General features: G+C 42.9%; 1 protein-coding gene across 1 annotated transcript in view; it reads left to right on the top strand.

Moving 5' to 3' along the window:
- The window catches only part of LOC141113463 (fer-1-like protein 4), a 218,988-nt gene that overhangs the window by 137,139 nt on the left and 59,659 nt on the right, over window positions 1–22,190 (top strand). Inside the window, exons 28-29 of the mRNA XM_073606565.1 lie at window positions 16,469–16,630; window positions 20,640–20,808. Coding sequence (XP_073462666.1) covers window positions 16,469–16,630; window positions 20,640–20,808 — 331 coding nt within the window. The remainder of the gene's footprint in view (window positions 1–16,468; window positions 16,631–20,639; window positions 20,809–22,190) is intronic.

The following is a 22,190-nucleotide window of genomic DNA, read 5'->3' as shown; positions in this document are numbered from 1 at the left end:
TCTTATATATATTGTCTAATTCCCCCATGTACAGTGGGAACGGAAAGTATTCCGACCCCGTTAAATTTTTCACCCTTTGTTATATTGCAGCCATTTGCTAAAATCATTTAAGTTCATTTTTTTCCTCATTAATGTACACACAGCACCCCATATTGACAGAAAAACACAGAATTGTTGACATTTTTGCAGATTTATTAAAAAAGAAAAACTGAAATATCACATGGTCCTAAGTATTCAGACCCTTTGCTCAGTATTTAGTAGAAGCACCCTTTTGATCTAATACAGCCATGAGTCTTTTTGGGAAAGATGCAACAAGTTTTTCACACCTAGATTTGGGGATCCTCTGCCATTCCTCCTTGCAGATCTTCTCCAGTTCTGTCAGGTTGGATGGTAAACGTTGGTGGACAGCCATTTTTAGGTCTCTCCAGAGATGCTCAATTGGGTTTAAGTCAGGGCTCTGGCTGGGCCATTCAAGAACAGTCACGGAGTTGTTGTGAAGCCACTTCTTCATTATTTTAACTGTGTGCTTAGGGTTGTCTTGTTGGAAGGTAAACCTTCGGCCCAGTCTGAGGTCCTGAGCACTCTGGAGAAGGTTTTCGTCCAGAATATCCCTGTACTTGGCCGCATTCATCTTTCCCTCGATTGCAACCAGTCGTCCTGTCCCTGCAGCTGAAAAACACCCCCACAGCATGATGTTGCCACCACCATGCTTCACTGTTGGGACTGTTTTGGACAGATGATGAGCAGTGCCTGGTTTTCTCCACACATACCGCTTAGAATTAAGGCCAAAAATTTCTATCTTGGTCTCATCAGACCAGAGAATCAAATCTTATTTCTCAACCATCTTGGAGTCCTTCAGGTGTTTTTTTAGCAAACTCCATACGGGCTTTCATGTGTCTTGCACTGAGGAGAGGCTTCCGTCGGGCCACTCTGCCATAAAGCCCCGACTGGTGGAGGGCTGCAGTGATGGTTGACTTTCTACAACTTTCTCTCATCTCCCGACTGCATCTCTGGAGCTCAGCCACAGTGATCTTTGGGTTCTTCTTTACCTCTCTCACCAAGGCTCTTCTCCCCCGATAGCTCAGTTTGGCCGGACGGCCAGCTCTAGGAAGGGTTCTGGTCCTCCCAAACATCTTCCATTTAAGGATTATGGAGGCCACTGTGCTCTTAGGAACGTTAAGTGCAGCAGAAATGTTTTTGTAACCTTGGCCAGATCTGTGCCTTGCCACAATTCTGTCTCTGAGCTCTTCAGGCAGTTCCTTTGACCTCATGATTCTCATTTGCTCTGACATGCACTGTGAGCTGTAAGGTCTTATATAGACAGGTTTGTGGCTTTCCTAATCAAGTCCAATCAGTATAATCAAACACAGCTGGACTCAAATGAAGGTAGAACCATCTCAAGGATGATCAGAAGAAATGGACAGCACCTGAGTTAAATATATGAGTGTCACAGCAAAGGGTCTGAATACTTAGGACCATGTGATATTTCAGTTTTTCTTTTTTAATAAATCTGCAAAAATGTCAACAATTCTGTGTTTTTCTGTCAATATGGGGTGCTGTGTGTACATTAATGAGGAAAAAAATGAACTTAAATGATTTTAGCAAATGGCTGCAATATAACAAAGAGTGAAAAATTTAAGGGGATCTGAATACTTTCCTTCCCCACTGTATGTGCCAAAAAAGGTTTTCCAGGCTATAGACTCGATAGTGCTGACCTTTTTATGGGGCTCCCATACTCCCAGAATATCTTTAGCTACCCTGAAGTTATCCTTGTGTAGCACTAACTCTCAGTGGAGCTGCTGGTTTAAGCGGGTCTGTTACCTTCACTTTACTTCCCTCTGTTTCACCGACACCGGGTCTAGGGGTTCCGTTGAGTTTACTGCTGGACGACACACGCACCAACACTGGAGTACGTTTTCAATGCTTTATTGAACAGTCAAACTTTAGGAAGTAGCAGGAAAGAGACGGAAAAGGAAACTTTCAGGAGAAACTCAAATATCTTCTTACAAGATCTTAGCGACAAATGTCCCGGTAGAATTCAGATAATTATGTGGAATGCATTCCCCTCATGGGATGCACTCTTTGCTCGTCTGGATAGGCCTCTCTCACCGGTCTAGCAGCCAGTATGCAGCATGAATCTAAAGTCTCTGCCACAGACTCACTTGGGGGGGGTAAATCTGCACGATCCTCTGCCACAGGATGTATGAGATCTTCTGCAGTGAACAGTCAGTCACAGTGCCTGAACCTTTAAGCTGAACCGGCAACACTATGCTGTATAATTACTTCTTTTAGCTCAGGACCATTCCTCGGCCGCGGTGGTAGGCCCCAGACAAGCCTCTGGACCCACCCTTGCGCCGTAGCATCGTGGGCCTCCCGATCGGAGGACCACAAGGTAGCTCCTTAACTCATACCTGTCGGCCAGGAGGGCCAGCAGGTGGCTGCAAAACCGACCTTAGAACATGGCGTCTGTCCCATAAATACCCCCTTCCCAGAATGCAACTCGGAGGACCACCTCCACCGAGCTTGTCTCCGAGACAGAGGAGCATCTATACACTTCGACCCATTGCCCTTCCAACACTGACTAATGGTAACAGCGACACCCACCGGTCAGCAAGGAAGCACACACAACATCAGCCAAGCTGGAACAGAGGCGAACTTTTAACCTTCCTAACACACAATTTACTAAATTTACCTAACTGCGGTAGATTGTAAATCTACCAGCGCTACACTTGGTTTTGGGGAGGGTTGGCGATGCCGCATTTGAGGGCTTACTACTTTGCCTCTCAACTGATCTATCTCTATTACCATTTTTTCCCAAAACTCTGAATGCGACAACTATGGCAGAGGTGGCGTCGTATGAAGCCTTACTTGATTTATGGGGGGGGGGGAGAGGTGGGGGAGGTTTTGTCTTTTGAAGATTTTTTGTATATGCTCCCACAACCTAGGCGATATGCCTCTGTCTAGACCCCCTAATAACCCTCTATAGCAGGGGTCAGCAACCTTTTTCCACTTAGGGCCATATTTAATGTATGTAAATGCATGGAGGGCCGCATTCACCTGCCAATAAATGAAGATAATAATAATCCTAACATAGTAATAATAACAGTACAGGTTTACCTCACTTTAGGGTGCTTCACTAATACAAAGCCAGTTCACCCTGAGGGAGCATGTGGCTGGGGATTCAGATTTTTACTACCCCCTCCCCCATCCTAGCACTCAAGGGTGGCTGACGCCAGCCCTGCCAGTCAGCATGGTCTGGAGATGGGGTTCCTGTCCCTAGGAAAAATGGGGTTCCTGCCCTTAGGGGATATGGGGTCTCCATTCCGAGGGGAGATGGGGACCCTGTCTCCAGGGGTGATGGGGTCACTAATAGGGTCCCCCCCTATTGCAGTGCCCTCTGTACCCTCATATCAGTGTCCTCTGTCCCCCTTCACATCACTCCCATAGTGTCCTCTGCTCCCCTCCCCCATAGTTGTTTCCTGTGCCCCTCAAAGCAGTGTCCTCCGTCCCCTGCACCCCCCACCCCCACTGCAGTGTCCTCTGTACCCCCATAGTGTCCTCTGCCCCCCTGCACCCCACCCCTCACCCAAACACACACTGTGTAGGTAGAACTCTCCTACCTTACACAGGTGTAGAGCAGAGCAGAGATGGGCCGGTATCACAGGGCTGGATGGGGGCAGGAACTGCTGAAGTTAACTTTTCACATTAACAGGCTAGTGATTGGTTGCTAGGATCTCCTGGCAATGTTTAATGTGAGAAGTTAACTCCCGCAGTTCCCACTTCCATCCAGCCCTGTGATACCGGCCGCTGTCCAATGAAGAGGAGAACGGTGAAAATGTCCGCTGGACGGGTGCACACAAATTCATCACGGGCACTGACGGGCTGGATATTTAGCAGGGGCAGGCCAGGTGTGGCCAACGGGCCGCAGGTTGCGGACCCCTGTTGTAACCCGTCTTTGGGGGGATTTTCTAAGATGGAAGATGGTATGGGATTAAGTATGTGAGAGGGATGTTTTTGTTTTTTTGAGCAGTTATGTAGGACCAAAAGGGTCCCTAGGTCTTGCCATTTTAAATATGCACAGACTAATGCCTCCTAAATATTTCTCCGGAGAGCTCTGTACTGGGGCTCAGAAGGTAGGATTGGTAGAAGCTTGGCGATGGAAAAACCCATTAACTAGATTATATTCCTGTTTTTCATTTTCTTATAAGACTGCTTCCCATATAGATCTAGCCTTTGTCAATTCGGATATATTAGCGGACATGGTAAATGTTAAATATTTGCCTAGTGGGCTGACACGCCCCGCTAATGCTTACATTTCGTCTTCATCACTTTCGGGATGCAGCTTAGTGGAGATTAGGAACACACTGGATATCACATCCAGATGTGGTTAATACAATTCCGCCCCTCTTAGCAAAGTACTGGGAATTTAACGCGGGGTCTTTCACTTCAGTAATAACATGGGATTCCTTTAAGGCCTATACCAGAGGACAGTATATATCTGCCATTAAGGCGGTTAGTAGGGCAAAACGAGTAAATAGTGATACTCTGCAGGCCACATAAACGGGCCTTGCATTTACATATGGCTGAGGCTACGAGGATGGATCTGTATAAAAAAAAAAATGAAATCCTTCGAGCAGGGGGATCATAACGGTCGGTTTTTGGCCATGATGGCTAAAAATTAACAACCTAGTATTCCGATTTCGGAAATACGTACTCCCTCAGGAGATATGGCTTCTACACAGTCTAAAATCTTGGAGACCTTTCGGCACTTTTATCAGACATTATATACATCCCAGTTGTCACCCGATTTCCAGCCAACGGAATTGGCGGGTTGGCTGGATTCAGTTGCACTGGCTTGGTTAACAGATAATGAGAGTTAGTTAGTATGCCCTATAACATCGGAGGAGGTCCTTTCAGTAATTTGGTTCATTACCCTTGGGGACCGGACCTGATGGCCTTCCCATTAAATTCTATAGGGCCCATGGAGATCTCCTTGCTCCCATACTGGCTTCCCTTTATTCTAATTGTTTAAAAGAGGGATCTTTGCTGGATTCAATGAGTCATGCCCATATAGTCTTAATTTATAAGCCCCCAAAAGACCCGTCATCCTGTGCCTCATATAGGCCTATTGCTCTTTTGAGTGTGGACTTTAAGATTTTAACAAAACTTATCTCCCAACGACTACAACCGATGATGCCCAACATTATTGATCCAGACCAGACGTGGTTTATGGCCGGTTGGGCCACTGATGTGAATTTGTGGAGATTGTTTACTAATATTCATGCTTCACATCTTAATGTAGGATCTAGGGTTGTTGCCTCTTTAGATATAGAGAAGAATTTTGATACTCTTGAATGGCCATTTTTATGGGAGGTAGTCTGTAGAATAGGCTTTCCAATGGTATTTATAAAATGGTTGCAGGTTCTATATAGACATCCCACAGCTGCAGCGAAAATGGGGGGAGGGATGTCAACTTCCTTTTCGTTATTTAGAGGAACTCGACAGGGCTGCCCTTTGTCTCTGACCCTCTTCGCTATTGCAATGGGGTCTGTGGGGGAGGGCCTCTGCACTTCCCCCAATATTAAGGGGCTGCAGATTGGTTGGTTGGAGGAGAGGGTAGCCTTGTATGCAGATGATCTTTTATTATTTTTGAATGATGCTGGACCTTCTCTGCAAGGGGCTTTACAGATTTTGGACTCTTTTTCAATGAATACTGGGCTGAAGGTGAATTGGACAAAGTCCTTGTTGTTCCCAATAGATATTGAGGCTCGTAGTACGGCTTCGAGTGATATTCCATTTAAGTGGGTAGAGGATTTCAAGTACTTAGGAGTTGTAATTTCTCGTCAAGCTTCTGAGTTTATCTCCTTGAATTTGACTCTGATCCTAGGAGATATTGGGTTAAAGTTGAAAATGTGGAAGTCTCTACCATTATCCTTATTGGGACGCATTAATCTCCTAAAAATGAAAATTATGCCAAAATTTATGTACCTTTTTAGACACTCTCCTCAGTGGCTCCCTGTCTCCTTTTTTACAAAATTAAATCAAATTTTTCTCATCCTTTTTATGGGGATCAAAAAACCCCAGGTATAAATTGACCACCCTGATGTGCCCTTGTGACCAAGGTGGCCTAGCTTTTCCAGATTTATATAAATATTTTTTAGCGACTCAGCTGGTTACGGCCGCATGGTGGCTAAATCCAGATTTATCTAACTCCTCTACCCGGTTGGAAGCAGCAGTGGTGGGTTCTATAGAAGCTCTTAAGGGCACTTGTATTCAGGGGCCCGGAGGGCACCCTACCAGTTGACTGCTTCAATGCTCAATACTATTCGAGCTCGGGAGGCTGGCCTTAGATATGAGCATTATCTTAAGGATGCGATCTCAGCAAATGCTCTGTTATGGTTTAACCCTACCCTTTCTCAATTTTATAAATTATCTGAGCCCATTGCATGGACTAAGTATAATATCAAATTACTTTTTCAGGTGGTCACTGATCAGAAATTGTCTAACTTTTCTACACTTGCTTCAACTTTAAACTTGCCTAGTTCTCATTTATTTAGATATTTTCAGCTTTTTCTCATACCTTTCATGCCCAGTTTCTACAAGATAGCTTAATAATTATACAACCCACTCTAGAATCAGTACTTAGGTCTGAATGTTTGGAGAGGTCCACCTCTATATTATATTCTCATTTAAAGTGGAGTTCCACCCAAAAGTGGAACTTCCACTCATCGGATTCCTCCCCCCCCTCCGGTGTCACAGTTGGCACCTTTCAGGGGGGGAGGGGGGTGCAGATACCTGTATATTACAGGTATCTGTACCCACTTCCGGCGTAGATAGCCGCAGAATCTGCGGTTATTTACGCCACATCCTGTTCACCCCCGCTGTCTGCTGGGAAACACACGGGTCACAGAGACAGCAGGGACCAGCCGTATTGCGCTGCACGACTTGCGCATGCGCAGTAGGGAACCGGGAAGTGAAGCCGCACGGCTTCACTTCCTGATTCCCTTCCCGAAGATGGAGGCGGCAGCACCCGAGGACCGAGAGACGGTTCGGCCTCAGGTGCCGACATCGCGGGCGCCCTGGACAGGTAAGTGTCCATGTTTTAAAAGTCAGCAGCTGCAGTATTTGTAGCTGCTGACTTTTAAAAAAAAACATTTTGGCGGAGCTCCGCTTTAACCTTAATTTCCCTCCTGCCATTGGAGGGTCTTAGAGCTAGGTGGATGCAAGACATAGCGGATTTGGACTTAGAAGACGAAGTGTGTGGGATTTCCCTCTGCGATCCTTGGTATCCGTGTGAGACCTTATGATTCAATTTAAATTGGCACATAGAGCATATATTACACCACACAGACTTCAAAAGATAAATCCTATGTGCTTACTCGAGTGTTGGCGGTGTGGAGCCATTCAGGGGGATTTCACACACATCTTCTGGACTTGCCCATATATACTTAATTTTTTGGGTGGAAGTGGTGGATTTGTTGAATTCTATCACTTCCGCTCCTTTACAGCTTTCAATGTCTGTATGCTTGTTGGGTCTGGTGGAGGCCACTTTCCCTACAGTGTCAGAGGGAGCGTTTGCTAATATTACATTATTTTATGCAAGAAAAGCTATTGCCTTACATTGGAAAAAACCCTTTGCTCCTACGCTTGTATATTGGAAACAATTGGTAAATAATTTTCCACTGTATAGAGACACTTACACGAATAGGGGCTGCCCTAGTAAGTTTGACAAAGTCTGGGCAAAGTGGCTGGATAAGCCATATATGGCATCTTATGCCCACGAGGGTTACTGACCAATGGATTTAATATAGACATTTATATATAGTTACATAGTAGGTGAGGTTGAAAAAAGACACAAGTCCATCAAGTCCAACCTATGTGTGTGATTATATGTCAGTATTACATTGTATATCCCTGTATGTTGTATTCATTCAGGTGCTTATCTAATAGTTTCTTGAAACTATCGATGCCCCCCCGCTGAGACCACAGCCTGTGGAAGGGAGTTCCACATCCTTGCCGCTCTTACAGTAAAGAACCCTCTACGTAGTTTAAGGTTAAACCTCTTTTCTTCTAACCTTAATGAGTGACCACGAGTCTTGTTAAACTCTCTTCTGCAAAAAAGTTTTATTCCTCTTGTGGGGTCACCAGAATGGTATTTGTATATTCAAATCATATCCCCTCTCAAGCTTCTTTTCTCCAGAGAGAATAAGTTCAGTGCTCGCAACTTTTCCTCATAACTAATATCCTCCAGACCCTTTATTAGCTTTGTTGCCCTCTTTGTACTCGCTCCATTTCCAGTACATCCTTCCTGAGGACTGGTGCCCAGAACTGGACAGCATACTCTAGGTGCGGACCAGAGACTTGTAGAGCGGGAGAATTATCGTTTTATTTCTGGAGTTGATCCCCTTTTTAATGCATGCCAATGTTCTGTTTGCTTTGTTAGCAGCAGCTTGCATGCCATTGCTGAGCCTATCATCTACTAGGACCCCAGATCCTTTTCCATCCTAGATTCCCCCAGAGGTTCTCCCCCCAGTGTATAGATTGCATTCATATTTTTGCCACCCAAATGCATTATTTTACATTTTTCTACATTGAACCTCATTTGCCATGTAGTTGCCCACCCCATTAATTTGTTCAGATCTTTTTGCAAGGTTTCCACATCCTGCGGAGAAGTTATTGCCCTGCTTAGCTTAGTATCGTCTGCAAATACAGAGATTGAACTGTTTATCCCATCCTCCAGGTCGTTTATGAACAAATTAAATAGGATTGGTCCCAGCACAGAACCCTGGGGGACCCCACTACCCACCCCTGACCATTCTGAGTACTCCCCATTTATCACCACCCTCTGAACTCGCCCTTGTAGCCAGTTTTCAATCTATGTACTCACGCTATGGTCCATGCCAACGGACCTTATTTTGTACAGTAAACGTTTATGGGGAACTGTGTCAAATGCTTTTGCAAAATCCAGATACACCACGTCTACGGGCTTTCCTTTATCTAGCTGGCAACTCACCTCCTCATAGAAGGTTAGTAGATTGGTTTGGCAAGAACGATTCTTCATGAATCCATGCTGATTACTGCTAATTATACCGTTCTCATTACTAAAATCTTGTATATAGTCCTTTATCATCCCCTCCAAGAGTTTACATACAATTGATGTTAGGCTAACTGGTCTGTAATTCCCAGGGATGTATTTTTGGCCCTTTTTAGATATTGGTGCTACATTGGCTTTTCTCCCATCAGCTGGTACCGTTCCAGTAAGTAGACTGTCTGTAAAAATTAGCAACAACGGTCTGGCAATCACTTGACTGGGTTCCCTAAGTACCCTCGGGTGCAAGCCATCTGGTCCTGGTGATTTATTAATGTTAAGTTTCTCAAGTATAATTTTAATTCTGTCCTCTGTTAACCATGGAGGTGCTTCCTGTGATGTGTCCTGAGGATAAACACTGCAGTTTTGGTTACTGAAGCCCCCCGATTCCCTCGTGAAGACTGAGGAGAAGAATAAATTCAATACCTTCGCCATCTCCCCATCCTTTTGTAACCAGATGTCCTTCCTCATTCTTTATGGGGCCAATATGGTCTATCCTCCCCTTTTTACTGTTTACATACTTAAAGAATTTCTTGGGATTTTTGTTTGCTCTCCTCCGCTATGTGTCTTTCATGTTCTATCTTAGCCATCCTTATTGCACCCTTACATTTCTTGTTGCATTCTTTATAAAGTCTGAATGCTGATGATGATCTCCCAACCATGTATTTTTGGAAGGCCTTCTCCTTTGCTTTTATATGCATTTTTACATTGGAGTTAAGCCATCCAGGACTTTTGTTCGCTCTTTTAAATGTATTACCCAATGGGATGCATTGGCTAATGCCCTTATTTAATATGCTCTTAAAGCGAACCCTTCTCTCCTCTTTGTTCTTTGTTCCTAAGATTTTGTCCCAATTTATGCCTTCTAGCAAGGTTCGTAGTTTAGGGAAGTTGGCTCTTTTAAAATTCAGTGTCTTTGTATTCCCTTTATGTTTCCTATTTGTGTGATTTATACTGAAACTAATTGACCTGTGATCGCTGTTACCTAAATTTCCTCGTATTTCCACATCTGTGATCAGGTCTGTATTGTTGGTAATCAGTAGATCCAGTAATGCTTTATTTCTAGTTGGTGCGTCTACCATCTGACCTGTAAAATTGTCCTGCAAGGCATTAAGGAACTGGCAAGCCTTAGATGAATGCGCGGTTCCCTCCGCCCAGTCTATGTCTGGAAAATTAAAATCCCCCATTATGATAACACTTCCTGTCCTTGCTGCTAATCCAAATTGTGATAGGAGATCTGTCTCCACTTCCTCCCTCAGGTTAGGGGGCCTATAGCATACTCCCAGTATTATTTTCCCCTTAGCTTCATCCCTTTGGAGCTCTACCCATAAGGATTCCACCTCCTTCCTAGCTCCCTTAGTGATGTCATCTTTCACATTCACTTGTACATTATTCTTGATATATAGGCATACCCCTCCCCCTTTTTTACCCTCTCTATCCTTGCGATAAAGGGTATACCCTTGAATGTTTGCCAGCCAATCATGAAAGCTGTTGAACCAGGTCTCTGAAATTCCCACAAAATCCAAATCCTCCTCGTACAACAGTATCTCTAGTTCACCCATCTTTTCTGCCAGGCTCCTGTCATTGGTGAACATGCCACGTAGTTTAGACTGGTCGAATATTATCCTCGTATTGGGTGTTCCGAGATTGCAACTAGGACTTGCTACTGTACTTAACTTGGGTTTTTGTGCTTTGGTCAACCTACCACTAATGCCCCCAAAACTGCCCTCTGGAATATGTTCCGCGCTGACTATCTCTACCTCTGGACCCTCCCCCCCATTACCTAGTTTAAAAACCCCTCTAACTTTTTGGCTATCTTCATTCCCAGCTGATCTGTACCCTCCTCATTTAGGTGCAGTCCGTCCCTTCTATAGTACCGGTTATCGACTGAGAAGTCGGCCCAGTCCTCCAGGAACCCAACCCCCTCCTTACTACACCAGCTCTTCAGCCACTTGTTTACTTCCCTAATCTCCCTCTGCCTTTCTGGTGTGGCTCGATGTACCAGTAGTATTCCTGAGAATACTACCTTGGAGGTCCTTTTCTTCAATTTAGCTCTTAAGTCCCTAAAATCGTTCTTTAGGACACTCCATCTGCCTCTGACTTTGTCATTGGTGCCAACGTGCACCATGACAGCTTGGTCTTCCCCAGCCCCTCCCAGTAATCTGTCCACCAGATCCGTGATGTGCCGAACCCGAGCGACCGGTAGACAACATACTGTTCGGCGCTTCAGGTCTTTGTTACAGACTGGCCTCTCTATCTTTCTAAGAATTGAGTTCCCTAACGCGCGGGCAAATTATTAGCATACCTTGCTCGTCAGGATATGAGTCCACCAGTGGTGGTTACACTCCTTGGGCCAAACTCTGTCACATACTCAGACCCTCCAACAGTGGCAAAAGCCTTTCAAACATACTTTATGGACCTATACTCCTCGAAAGTACAAGTCACTACACAAGAGACCCAGACCTTTCTTAAAGACATCCCCTTTCCCCAATTGTCAGAATCCCAAGTCACTGAGCTAGAGGCCCCCCTTAACTTGGATGAAATAGCACTCGCCATAGCATCTCTGGCACCAGCAAAAGCCCCTGGAGGCGATGGTTTACCACTCGACTTTTATGCAGCCTACTTGGAAATTCTTATCCCTGAATTATTGCTGCTGTTTAACCATATATTTGAAACCGAGACCCTACCTGAATCCCTTCGTCAAGCAGTAATCATAGTGATTCCCAAACCAGGCAAGGACCCCCACCACCTAGAATCCTACCGCCCAATCTCGCTCCTCCAAGCGGACATTAAAATACTAGCCAAAATTTTGTCCATGCGCCTTAACCAAAGTATTCTCTCCTTAATAAATTCGGATCAAACGGGGTTCATGCCTGGCAAGAATACAGCCATGAGCTTACGACGATTATACATGAACATTCAAGCTGATCGTGAGAACGTAGGAGACAGGGCGGTGGTGGCGTTAGACGCCGCAAAAGCTTTTGATTCGGTGGAATGGGGGTACCTGTGGGAATGCCTTAAGGGGTTTGGATTCGGGCCCAAGTTTATTAAATGGGTAAAATTACTATACTACTCCCCCTTGGCTAGAGTGGTAGTTAATGGGCACACATCCGACCCCTTCCCCCTGGGACGCGGAACCAGACAGGGATGCCCGTTGTCCCCTCTACTCTATGCCCTGGCTGTGGAACCCCTGGCCATTTCACTCAGGTTAAGCCCAAATGTACGAGGACTGACCAAGGGACCCCTAACAGAAAAACTGAGTTTATATGCCGACGATATGCTTCAATATCTAGAGCACACTGGCCCTTCTCTTCAAAGCGTTCTTGATATTATCGGGGAATTTGGAAAGCATTCAGGGCTAAATATGAACTGGTCCAAATCACAGATTCTCCCCTTGACCACTCACCTCCCTCCCATCATGCGGCCTCCCTTCCACTACAAAGAGTGGCCTCAATTAAATATCTGGGCGTAACTATTACAAGAGATCTCCATGAATTTATAGTAAATAACATCGAACCACTCTTCCCCCTTCTAAAATCTCGCACACAATCCTGGGCCAGGCTTCCTCTAGGAGTAATGGGGAGAATTAATTTATTTAAAATGGTACTTCTGCCAAAACTTTTGTACATATTTTGGAACTCCCCAGTGCTAATCCCACTAGAGATCTTTAAAAAGATGGATCAAATCATCAACTCTTTCATATGGGGGTCTAACAGGCACAAACTTGCTTGGAACACGATTAAAAACCCAACCTCGTCAGGTGGAGCGGCCATACCAGATCTACACACCTATTATATAGCTGCACAGCTTTCACATTTCTATCATATTCACAAGACTGACGAACTTAGATATCAAACATTGGTATGTGAAAGACCAAATGATAATATGCACTCCCCACTACAAGTCCTATTTAGGAATGAGAGCAGGAGACGAACAAATAAGGTACGGCACCCACTGTTACACCAGCACTGCTATGTATGGGGAAAAGTGATCAAAATGTCCAGTACCGACTATTTCCATTCACACACACCCTTATGGCACAATCCCCTTCTGAGGGAACTACTGATCTTACAGGGGGCTAAGAGGTGGGCTGCAAGGGGCATAGTGTTCCTCTTCCAGGTTATCACTATATTTGGGGTAAGACACTTCCAAACACTCTGCGAAGAGTTTGACCTTCCCTCTACTATGCAATTTAGCTATTTGCAACTAAAACACGCGCTTCAGGCGCAATTTACAAACGTTTTTCCCAATCCACAAACGCTCCCTCTGGTGGACATCATCACAGGCTCCTCTCCAGAAAAACTTATATCCAACCTGTACACCGCATTACGTACTAGAACCACTGCCAGAATAGTAGATATAGCAAAATTCAAATGGGAGGCAGACCTCGGCCAAATAGACAACACTGATTGGGAAAATATATTGGAAAATGTATGGAAAACCTCACCTAAATTATCCGAACGCCTGACTCAATTGTACATTATTCATAAGTCTTATCTCACACCTGCCAGAATAGCCAAATTCTCTCCAAGCCAGAATCTAAATTGCCCAAGATGTCTAGGCACTCCATGTTCCTTTTTCCACTTGATCTGGTCATGTCCAGTAATAACTGAATACTGGACGCAGATTATAAAATTCCTCCACGACCATATGGGTTCACCACTACAACTAGACCCCAGGCCGTGCTTACTGGGTCTACTCCCAGACACCTTGTCCAGGCCTCTGGATACACTCCTCAGTGAAACACTGTTTAGTGCTAGGAAACTAATTGCCAAACACTGGTTGAGAACCACCTCTCCTTCTGTCCAGGACTGGTTGAGAGAGGTAAATGCGTCCCTGCCATATAAAAAAGTACTCTACATACACAGGGGTTGTCCTAAAAAGTACCATAAGATATGGAGCGCATGGCTAACCAACGATAATACCTGTACTACATGATCACTAATGTATAGCTGCAAGATTATGGAGGCTACGGTTTTCATTATTCTAGGACGGTAGTCTGGGGAAATGTCTAGTTTAATATGAACATTACAATGTATATGGCTAACCTAGTTACAATATCCAAGCTATGCACATACTAGTACCTCCTTAGTCCGGTGTAAACAATGATGGAAATGCAAGTTAGAATATATGTAATGCTCATAACCATTGATGCTGCTGACATGACACGTTTCTTTTATTTGTATGATGTGTTTTTTGACAACAATAAACATGTTCTTTTAAAAAAAAAAAAAGAATTGAGTTCCCTACCACCAGAATCTGTCTTTTCTTTCCCTTCGCTTCCCCCCCACTCTCACTGGAGGAGTTCTTCCCCTGGCAGCTAGGAGAGTCCCTCAGCTCCCGCAGTGCTGGTCCCTGACTGGTTTCACCAATGTCACTCAATGGAGCGTACTTATTGGGATGCTCCTGCCCTGGATCGGCCCCCCTGGCACTTCCCCCTCTACCCTTCCTGACTGTCATCCATCTGCTCTTTGCTAGTGACTGCACCTCTTTGTCTCCACCCGCCTCTTTGCTGGCCCCTGCCGGCACCTGCCGTGTACATTCCTGGCTCTCCTTTAGTATGGATGGACTTCTCAGTGCTGACAGTTGCTTCCCCAGATTCAGAACCTGGGCTTCCAGGGAAACAATGCGCTTACATTTTGCACAGCAGTATTCACCCTCGATCGGATGATCAAGGAATGCATACATGCGGCAAGATGTACAAAGAGTCGCCTCTCCACACCCGCACACCCACGGCATCGTGCCTATTATTATTATGATTATATCTTGTCCAAATTACCTAACAACTAGCTTCCTGACACTAATACACAAGACAAGTACACAGGTACTCAACAAGACAATACACAGGTACTCGCAGACCTACGTGCACTCGCAGACCACTCGCAGAACTACGGTACGTGCACTCGCAGACCTACGCGCACTCGCAGACCTACGTGCACATATATAGGATGGAAGGGGGCCAATGTGGTTGGAATGGACTAAAGTTTATTTATTTATTTTTTGCTATATTAGATTATTAGATGTGGATTGATATTTAATTTGTTAAATAGGATGGTTTAGATCCTAGCACAGTAAAAAATACTCCTACGTTAATTATCTTTTTTTTTGTTTGTTTTCTATTCTTTGAATTGATGGCTGATATGTAATGTGCTTGGATCTTGACCTTGCTTTAATATTTTGCTCCAATGTGTATGATATTTTGTTTTGTCTTGTTTTGTCTGTTGTTATTAAAGAAATAAAAAAAAATATATATTAAAAAAAAGGAAAAATAAAATTATGCACAGCTTCCTCACGCCGCATTAGCCCAGTTTGGGGGAGGTTTTGCTCAGCTTCACAATATTAAACTGGAGGCAGTTTTGCTGCATCTGGATCCTGCAGAGCTGGTCTCCAGATATATGTGGCTCTGGGTCCTGGGGATTCACAATTGGTTGGGTGAGCTAATGCCCTTTGGATAGCTACAACAGGCATATTATACCCCTTTATGTCTATTTCATATACATAAGCGGGACTCTGCGTTATGTTATAAATTGCAGTTGGGTGAGGTTATTCTTTCCTCCACATGTTGTGGAAGTGTTCCAAAGTAAGACCCTTATGGCCTCAGGTGACAGAGTTCATAGTGGACCATTTTGGTCTTCCTAATATATGCAACCCCTTATTATGTCTACTGGGAGTTATTGAAGATGAGGAGATGGATGCAGCTACGAAACTGTTCCGTAGACTCATCTTCTCTTATTTCTGCAAGCTTATAGTGAGGAATCAATGGATCCATGTAGAAACTCTAACTTTGGGGATGTGGATGAGGTTAGTTAGGTCCGCTTTACAGAATGACGTATGAGGCAAGGGGATGCCCCCAAAAAATTTAGGAAGGTGTGGTTTTCTTGGATTGATTCTACTGACACACTAGAGGGGGAGGTGGACATCTGAATTACTATGGGGAAGGGACAAGGAGGGACTATAAACCCAGGGGTGGAAAAAAGTAGGAGAACACTCTAAAAGACCTGTAGTTGCTGTTTTTTTTTTTTTTTTTTCTCTTGGAAATATGTTTGAAATGTTCATTTGTGTTGAGGTTAATCTTAACCCTTTGGGGGGGGGGGAGCACTTACTAGGCTTGGAGGAATATCGCTGGTCAGAATTTACCATTGAGTATTTGAATATGGTTACTTATGACATGTGAAATACGTAACAATTTTTTTTTGGCAGGTGAATATTGCTTACTTTGTGTATATGTGCTTCTATGAACACATTTATGTGTTGGAATTGATATTGTATGTAACCTCTGATGTCTAGTAAAAATAAAATTTCTTAAAAAAAAAAAAGCATCATGAACATATATTGCTGCTGTATCTTAAAGATAAAAAGCTTGAGATTTAATTTACTTTACAGGTACTTTTCTGGGGGCTGCGAGATCTTAGGAGGATCAACTTGTTTGAAGTTACACAACCTCAAGTGCGCATTGAATGTGCCGGGAAAAAGGTGGAATCTGAAGTCATTGTAACCTACAAGGAATTTCCCAATTTCACTGAACTGGTTAAATGCGTGGATGTGGTAAGTCCCCATAGATATGTGTAACACCCTCCTAGATAGGTGCTAGGTTAGGTAAATTTAGTTCTGGGCTCACTGTAATCAGTGCTAACATGGGGTTAATGTAGCTGTATAATTAACCAGTGGAACCCGGTGTAAATACAATGAACAAAGAACAATATAACAGCACTGTTAGAAAGTTTCTTTAATCTAATATGTAATATTTATCAATTAACAAATATTAGCAAATGAATGAATGGATTGGGTCTTGATGGAATGATTGACTTGAATATATTTATATTTTCTAGATATGGAAAAAGTGAAATATATAGACTTTATACTTATGTGAAAATATACACTTTTTGTTATAATTCCATAAACATTCTTATGGAGAGTGAACATGTGGTAGTAATTAAGCTTGAGCTGGGTTCTTACCATCCTCCCATCATAAATAGATAAAGTTACATGCTTCTTGAAGATACATAAAGTTTGTGCATATATATATATATATATATATATATATATATATATATATATATATATATACATACACACACACACACACACAGTGGGGGCGGAAAGTAATCAGACCCCCTTAAATTTTTCACTCTTTGTTATATTGCAGCTATTTGCTAAAATCATTTAAGTTCATTTTTTTCCTCATTAATGTACACACAGCACCCCATATTGACAGAAAGACACAGAATTGTTGACATCTTTGCAGTTTTATTGAAAGAGAAAAACTGAAATATCACATGATCCTAAGTATTCGGACCCTTTGCTGTGACACTCATATATTTAACTCAGGTGCTGTCCATTTCTTCTGATCATCCTTGAGATGGTTCTACACCTTCATTTGAGTCCAGCTGTGTTTGATTATACTGATTGGACTTGATTAGGAAAGCCACACACCTGTCTATATAAGACCTTACAGCTTACAGTGCATGTCAGAGCAAATGAGAATCATGAGGTCGAAGGAACTGCCTGAAGAGCTCAGAGACAGAATTGTGGCAAGGCATAGATCTGGCCAAGGTTGCAAAAAAATTTCACTTAAGGTTCCTAAGAGCCCAGTGGCCTCCATAATCCTTAAATGGAAGAGGTTTGGGACGACCAGAACCCTTCCTAGAGCTGGCCATCTGGCCAAACTGAGCTATCGGGGGAGAAGAGCCTTGGTGAGAGAGGTAAAGAAGAACCCAAAGATCACTATGGCTGAGCTCCAGAGATGCAGTCGGGAGATGGGAGAAAGTTGTAGAAAGTCAACCATCACTGCAACCCTCCACCAGACGGGGCTTTATGGCAGAGTGGCCCGACGGAAGCCTCTCCTTAGTGCAAGACACATGAAAGCCATGGAGTTTGCTAAAAAACACCTGAAGGGCTCCAAGATGGTGAGAAATAGGATTCTTTGGTCTGATGAGACCAAGATAGAACTTTTTGGCCTTAATTCTAAGCAGTATGTGTGGAGAAAACCAGGCACTGCTCATCACCTGTCCAATACAGTCCCAACAGTGAAGCATGGTGGTGGCAGCATCATACTGTGGGGGTGTTTTTCAGCTGCAGGGACAGGATGACTGGTTGCAATGGAGGGAAAGATGAATGCGGCCAAGTACAGGGATATCCTGGACGAAAAACTTCTCCAGAGTGCTCAGGACCTCAGACTGGGCTGAAGGCTTACCTTCCAACAAGACAATGACCCTAAGCACACAGCTAAAATAACGAAGGAGTGGCTTCACAGCAACTCCGTGACTGTTCTTGAATGGCCCAGCCAGAGCCCTGACTTAAACCCAATTGAGCATCTCTGGAGAGACCTACAAATGGCTGTCCACCAACGTTTACCATCCAACCTGACAGAACTGGAGAGGATCTGCAAGGAGGAATGGCAGAGGATCCCCGAATCCAGGTGTGAAAACTTGTTGCATCTTTCCCAAAAAGACTCATGGCTGTATTAGATCAAAGGGGTGCTTCTACTAAATACTGAGCAAAGGGTCTGAATACTTAGGACCATGTGATATTTCAGTTTTTCTTTTTTAATAAATCTGCAAAAATGTCAACAATTCTGTGTCTTTCTGTCAATATGGGGTGCTGTGTGTACATTAATGAGGAAAAAATGAACTTAAATGCTTTTAGCAAATGGCTGCAATATAACAAAGAGTGAAAAATTGAAGGGGGTCTGAATACTTTCCGTCCCCACTGTATGTATATATATATATATATAAGTAAAACCTAGGAACAGAAGCAGAGTTGGGCAGATTTGCTTCAGACACACTCAAGGAAGCTGCCATAGCTACACACATACAAAGACACACATCTAATTATATATATATACATCTGTTTATATATACAATCTTCATTTCAAGAATGTAACTACATTAGTGATGTTATTTTTACATTCTATATTTTGATATTGTTCTTGTAATATTTTCCTATTTTATTATTAAATCAATTTTTGAGTTTTTACACAAGAACTGAACAGACTTTCTTGGAACTTTTCTCACCAATATGAGTTATTGAATTTAAAAGCAGTCAACAAGTTCCACGTACCCCAACTTGCTGTTCCCCCACTGCGCTCTTGTATATACTGCAAAAAGTCCCTAAAGCTGCCAAATTAAATGAAGTAAAAATGAAAAAAAAGTATTTTATCTGAAAAAATAGTGGCGCTGTGTTCACCTCAATATAGTGACATCCAATCTAATATATTAATAATATACAAATACGTGTTTCCATAATGAGTCCAAATGAATGGACATTATACCATAAATGGATAAAATAAAATAGTGATATAAAGAAGTAGGATAAATTAAAATACAAAATAAAAATCATAAAAGTCCATACAAGGTGAAATATTCCACAAACTGTTCAGTGACTAATCTTCTTATGCACTTCTTATAAAATTTCCTTCCACCACACCGATTGTGACTGTGAATCACTCCTTTGAAACCGCACTCACCACAAAGATTTGCCTTGCACTCTCATGCTCGGCAAGTAAGCTGTTTTAACAACCCACCAGGGTTAATCAGGGTAAGTTAAATTCCTCGATCTCCAGCAGTGTTCAACAAAAGGATGCGTTTCCAATTTTAGACATGAAATGATAAAAGCGCCTCCAATAGTGTGATACCGTAAAATCATTTATTAAAACAAATGCACACAATCATCAACCATTGCACTCACATGATTCCAATATAAAAAGGCATTTCAGGGTATCTCCTGTAACTGAGCATTGGTGGTATATTATGGTCACGGCGGACCCGGGATGCAGCTGATAATTTCACCCTCCTCTCGTTAGCCAGTCAGCAGCACAGACCCGTCACAGCCGAACACCGCAGAGCGTCACACATTGAACTAGGTTACTGTATAGCCGTATAGCCACGCCCCGACATGTTTCGTCACATCGACTTACCATGAATAAGTCGATGTGATGAAACATGTCAGGGCGTGGCTGTACGGCAACCTAGTTCTATGATCCACGCTATGCTCCTGCTGTTCTATCATGTTGCTGGAACTCTTATTGCACATGACATATTTATATACTGACCCTGTTCTGGACATCATAGGTGCTCACATGCGCTCCTGAAGAAGAAAGAGTGTTCTTGAAATGCATCAAGCTTCTTATGTGGACCAGTTTTGTAAAAATAGAAATTCTCTGTATTATAGATGCGAACTTTAACTGAGTGCAACACATGGATGTGGTTACTACTATGTCTTTTTTAACTTTTGTATAGTAAATTTGCAATTTTATGTGATATTTTTCTGTTTTGTTGGTTTTACTCACTACATGTATGCCCTTTTACAGTCCCTTTGCTACAACACAGATTCTGTTATACCAATTAGTGGGAAGTGGGCATACTAGCATGGTATCTTCTTCCCCTATTAAGATTAGTTCATTTTTAGGGTTTACAGAGACTTTAAGTTAAATGTAATACTATTTACAACTAATGTTCTATTTTTGATGGGATTATAATATATAATCTGCTGTAACTTTTATTGTACAAGCAGAAAAATGCTACAGATAGATGTGATGATATTCATGTTATTGCAGGAGCTTCCAGAGCAAACATACCTCCATCCACCACTGAGTATTTTCGTAGTTGAGAAACGTTCATTTGGCCACTCTGTCTTGGTTGGGTCTGCAGTTGTGTCTAATCTCATGAAGTTTGCTCCAAAAGAACTGGAAGAAAGCACTGAAGAGGATGACACTAAACCTAAACGTGAGTAACAATGTACTGTGTGGGTGGTTCTCTAAATGGAATTAAAGCAGTAATCCAGTTTATAGAGAACAGAATTAAAGTGACACTAAACTTTCATTTAAAAAAAAATCAAGTATGTATCCTTACTGCAAATGACAATGTCTTCATCAGCTTTTCTCTCCAGAAGGGTGGTGCCATCATTATTCAGACACCAGTCAGGGTCAGCATTTACTTCCAAGACTAAGGCAGGCCATGCATGGTTCCAATCTCATCCAGGAACCGGCCTGAGATTTGAACCGTGTATGGGCAGGTTGACCAACTTGGGTACAACCAGCATGCCAGGTTTTACCTTCAATTATCAATGGCGTTTATTCTTCTTTTCTCCAAGCGGGGGCGGCTCCCCCCCCCCAACTGGGAGAAGACATTGGCCCGGCAGGAGGGATTCCTGCATCAACACTATCTGTGTCGATGGGGGAATCTAGCAAAGTTTTTCTTTCCTGCAACCCGAGGTTGCAGGAAAGAAATTTGCTCCATGTATGGCCGGCTTAACACACTAGCTCAGAAATGTCACAATTATGTAAATCCTGGTATCTATGCAATTCTTGGCTGTGTCTACAAATGTCTGATATGGATCAGCCCCTGCTGAAACCCCCCCACCTTGCGGCTCGCTGCAAAGTTACAATGTTTCAGTCCAAAAGTGGAAGAGAGGAGGAAATGCTTCTTGCTGCCTGCAGCAGACTGATGACATCATTTCAGCCTAGGCAAAGTCACTGGCCTGAAGCTCAAGGACAGCTTTTTAATGATAAATGTAAAACAAAAATAATACTTTTGCTATATATTGGTACATATCAAAATGTATAATAGCAAACATACAAAGATCCTGGAAGATCCCCTGTATGTGGAATTCGTAATAATGCTTTATTTTTATAAACATTGCCAGATATAGAGAATACAGTTATTGTTCTAAATGTTGGAACAAGCTTCCCTTGAATTCTCACCCTTTAAACAGCATTTGTTTTAATTATTTGAGCTTTTCTACAGTTGTGAACTGATTCTGCCTAGACTTATATCTGAGTTATATCCTGATCAGCCATAACATTATGACCACTACCATAACGCATTGAGGCACGGACTCCACTAGCTACAAGTTTGAAAATTACTTGCTAAGCTATTGCTAGTAAGAAAAAAGAAATAACCGCGCTAAATGTTAGTAAAAAATGTGAAATGATCTTGAAAACTTCAGTAGAAAAATTCATGTGTATGTGTAAACCATTGCGATAATCAGAAAATTATACATAAGTCCATACATATAACTATAAATCAAAAGGTGATGTCCATGTGTAGTAGATGGGAATCCTTATATATAATGATAAACCCATGAATGGACACAACCAGACTCGGTG

This window comes from Aquarana catesbeiana, linkage group LG12, assembly GCF_042186555.1.
Source record: "Aquarana catesbeiana isolate 2022-GZ linkage group LG12, ASM4218655v1, whole genome shotgun sequence".
NCBI classification, from domain to species: Eukaryota; Metazoa; Chordata; class Amphibia; order Anura; family Ranidae; genus Aquarana; species Aquarana catesbeiana.
Note: the sequence above shows the minus strand (reverse complement) of the source record. Positions and strands in the feature narration are given on the sequence as shown.